This window comes from Diabrotica undecimpunctata, chromosome 8 (genome assembly GCF_040954645.1).
Source record: "Diabrotica undecimpunctata isolate CICGRU chromosome 8, icDiaUnde3, whole genome shotgun sequence".
NCBI lineage: Eukaryota > Metazoa > Arthropoda > Insecta > Coleoptera > Chrysomelidae > Diabrotica > Diabrotica undecimpunctata.
The window spans coordinates 5,085,311-5,087,898 of record NC_092810.1 but is presented as its reverse complement, the minus strand read 5'-3'; the positions used below and the strand labels follow the sequence as shown (position 1 = coordinate 5,087,898).

The 2,588-nt window shown below is 34.6% G+C and overlaps 1 protein-coding gene across 1 annotated transcript; it reads right to left on the bottom strand.

Annotated features, from left to right (window-relative positions):
• Positions 1 to 744: 744 nt before the first annotated feature.
• Positions 745 to 1,844, bottom strand: LOC140448298 (zinc finger BED domain-containing protein 5-like). Its single transcript, XM_072541386.1, has 3 exons — positions 1,668 to 1,844; positions 1,337 to 1,559; positions 745 to 1,055 (listed from the first exon to the last, which is right to left on the bottom strand). Exons 1-3 carry the CDS (start codon positions 1,842 to 1,844, stop codon positions 745 to 747), a joined length of 711 nt encoding a protein of 236 aa, XP_072397487.1.
• Between the last annotated feature and the right edge of the window lie 744 nt (positions 1,845 to 2,588).

Below are 2,588 nucleotides of genomic sequence, written 5' to 3'. Positions count from 1 at the left end.
TATTTTCTGAATATACCTGCATCCAGAACTCTTCTTGGCTTCCTTCACTGTATGAAGAAATGAACATATTGTTTTAAAATATAAAATAAAAATGTAATTCTTTAGACTTTTCTTAGTGTAGAATAACTGAAATTGTCACTTCATCAAGTTTGTTCGCGACACCGACTGACTGGCGTCTCGTCTGACCCTCTTAAATATTTTTTCACACCTAAATAAAATAAGAGTAATCTTCACGCATCAAGTGGTAATTTATCAGTTCAAGTTTACATATTGCCATCGAGGCATCGAATTTTTAAAAACTCTCAATTCACGTATTAAATATTTCTCTCCGCCGAAATCGGACATTTTCTCAACTGGTGTTTTCTTTTACGTGTTATAAAGAAAAAACTTTTGATATTGTATAGTAAGCTACGGTCGTGTTGGGCCTCTCTACTCATAAAAGATTTAATTATAAATCGATAAACTCAAAAGTGCTATTATCTCTCAGGAGCTATATTTGCTCATATTAAGAATCCTTATTCTTCAACGGTCACTGAAGAACCAAACCTATGGAGATACATTCATTCATAAGTCCTTGTAGGTAGCCAGTTACAAGGCTCCTTCACTGTATTTGAGTTTAAACTGCTATTTTCGCTGATCTTAAGTGGATTTTGAAAAACTTCATTTGTCATTCCGACAGGTTTATTTTTTGGGTCGCACGAAAACGGGTCCATCATCCAGCTATATAAGTCATCTGAGTCAATGTCAGGAAAATAGTTTACTTTCTTCCAAACCTTGCAAATGAGCAATAACAATTTCAAAGAAGTTTGTTCGAGGATTGATTTCATTTGTTATAACAAATTCCTGTAATCGAGAGACATTTGTGACGTTCCTCTTTTCAACACATGCTTTGAAAAATGTAACTTTTTTACGCAAGGCTTTGATTTTATCTAATTGTACTCCTCCTTTGCCTTGAAGCAAAGTGGTGGTTTTATTTATTATTTCGAAGATGTCTGAAAGGTATCCCAATTTTAGCAGCCAATTGACATCTTTTAATTCTTGGATGAAAGACTCCTCTGTAAATGTAATAATCAGTGGATATTTTAGTTCAAATAGTCTCCCTAAAATTGTTCCCCTCAATAGCCACCAGACCTCTGTGTGGAGCAAAAGATAAAAGTGATCTCTCTGATTGAAAAGCTCTTCACATGGTTAATTATTTTCACAGAACTATTCAATACGTGTTTTAAATTTTGCGGGATCTTTTTAGTTGCCAAAGAATGACGATATAAGATACAGTGACTGCTGGAGGCATTTTCTGCCACTACCTTAATTCTAGACACCGTCCTTCTAATTTTACCAACCATTGCAGTCGCTCCATCATTGCAAATATCCACATATTTACTTCTATCCATATCATTTCTTCTTATATACTCGTGGATAGCCGTGAAAATTTCTTCACCAGTAGCATAACTTTTAAGCTCTTCACACATAAGGAGTTCTTCTTCTATTTTCATCCCGAATTCAAACCCCACAAACACAAGCAGAACAGCAAGTCCAGCAACGTCGGTACTATCATCAAGCTGTAAACTTAAAAATTCATAAGTTTTTAATCTACATATAAGCTCTTTCTCTGCAAAGTCTCAAATAGTGTGAATTCTCTTGCTTATAGTGCTGTTTGACATCTGCACATTATGAATCTTCTTGGTCATATCTGGACCTAACATGCATTGTACGACATCCTTCACGCAAGGTTTAATCAGTTCCTCTGCCATGGTATGGAGTTTTCCAGCTTTTGCAATGTGCAAATCAACAATAAATGATGCTTCAGTGGCGATTTCGTTTTCATTTTTGCAGACTCTTTTCATCATACATGCTCTGCCTGACGAGATAAAGCACGCCGTTTAAAGGTACTTTCCAAATGTCTTTTTAATTTAGATGAAACCAAGAATCCATCAGTAACTTAGTACTCTTTGCGTACAATACAAATATGTAGGTAATTTGTTTATAAATTAATTAACTAATAAACAGAACCTTATTAAATATCATTGCTTATCTTCTATAAATTTCGCACATTAAAATTGGCTATATTTATATTTTTTATCAAAGATGAGGTCCACTTGCATATGATTATACCCAAATATTAGATATCTGTGTGGGAAAATCATTAATTTACCCCATAACGTTTGAGTCAATAGCCATTTTAAAGATTAACTTGTACATATCTTAATTTTACCTCTCTTAAATTTGATGATAGTCAAATCTCGCAAAAGTCCCCACAAGCTTGTCTAACGTCCATCTGCGTAAATAGAGTGGTCTCTTCTGATAAAGAGGTAGAATTCAATAAGAATTCGTGACGAAAATATCTTCTCTAGTACTTCGTCAGAATCTCAGCTTGAAACGTAGAAATCTCATTACTGCTCGCGTCATCGCAGACCATATTTTTTTACTTCCTGCGAGGATGACGATCATCAACGCCTGTTCTTATTAGCTGCTATTATCTACATCATTCAAAGGGTAAGTGGCTTCTATTTTGTACTGATAACAATTTATGAGTTGTGCCAATCGATTTGTTCTTATATTTACAATCATATGCGGCTTTAATGGGGCTC

What these genes read in the sequence shown, in the direction of transcription:
- LOC140448298 (XM_072541386.1), bottom strand. Translation starts at nt 1,844, where the DNA reads ATGAAAAGAGTCTGCAAAAATGAAAACGAAATCGCCACTGAAGCATCA. An exon ending in TGACCAAGAAGATTCATAAT is followed by an intron (nt 1,560 to 1,667) that starts GTGCAGATGTCA and finishes TTAAGTTTACAG; the next exon opens with CTTGATGATAGTACCGACGT. An exon ending in TGGAGCGACTGCAATGGTTG is followed by an intron (nt 1,056 to 1,336) that starts GTAAAATTAGAA and finishes TTACATTTACAG; the next exon opens with AGGAGTCTTTCATCCAAGAA.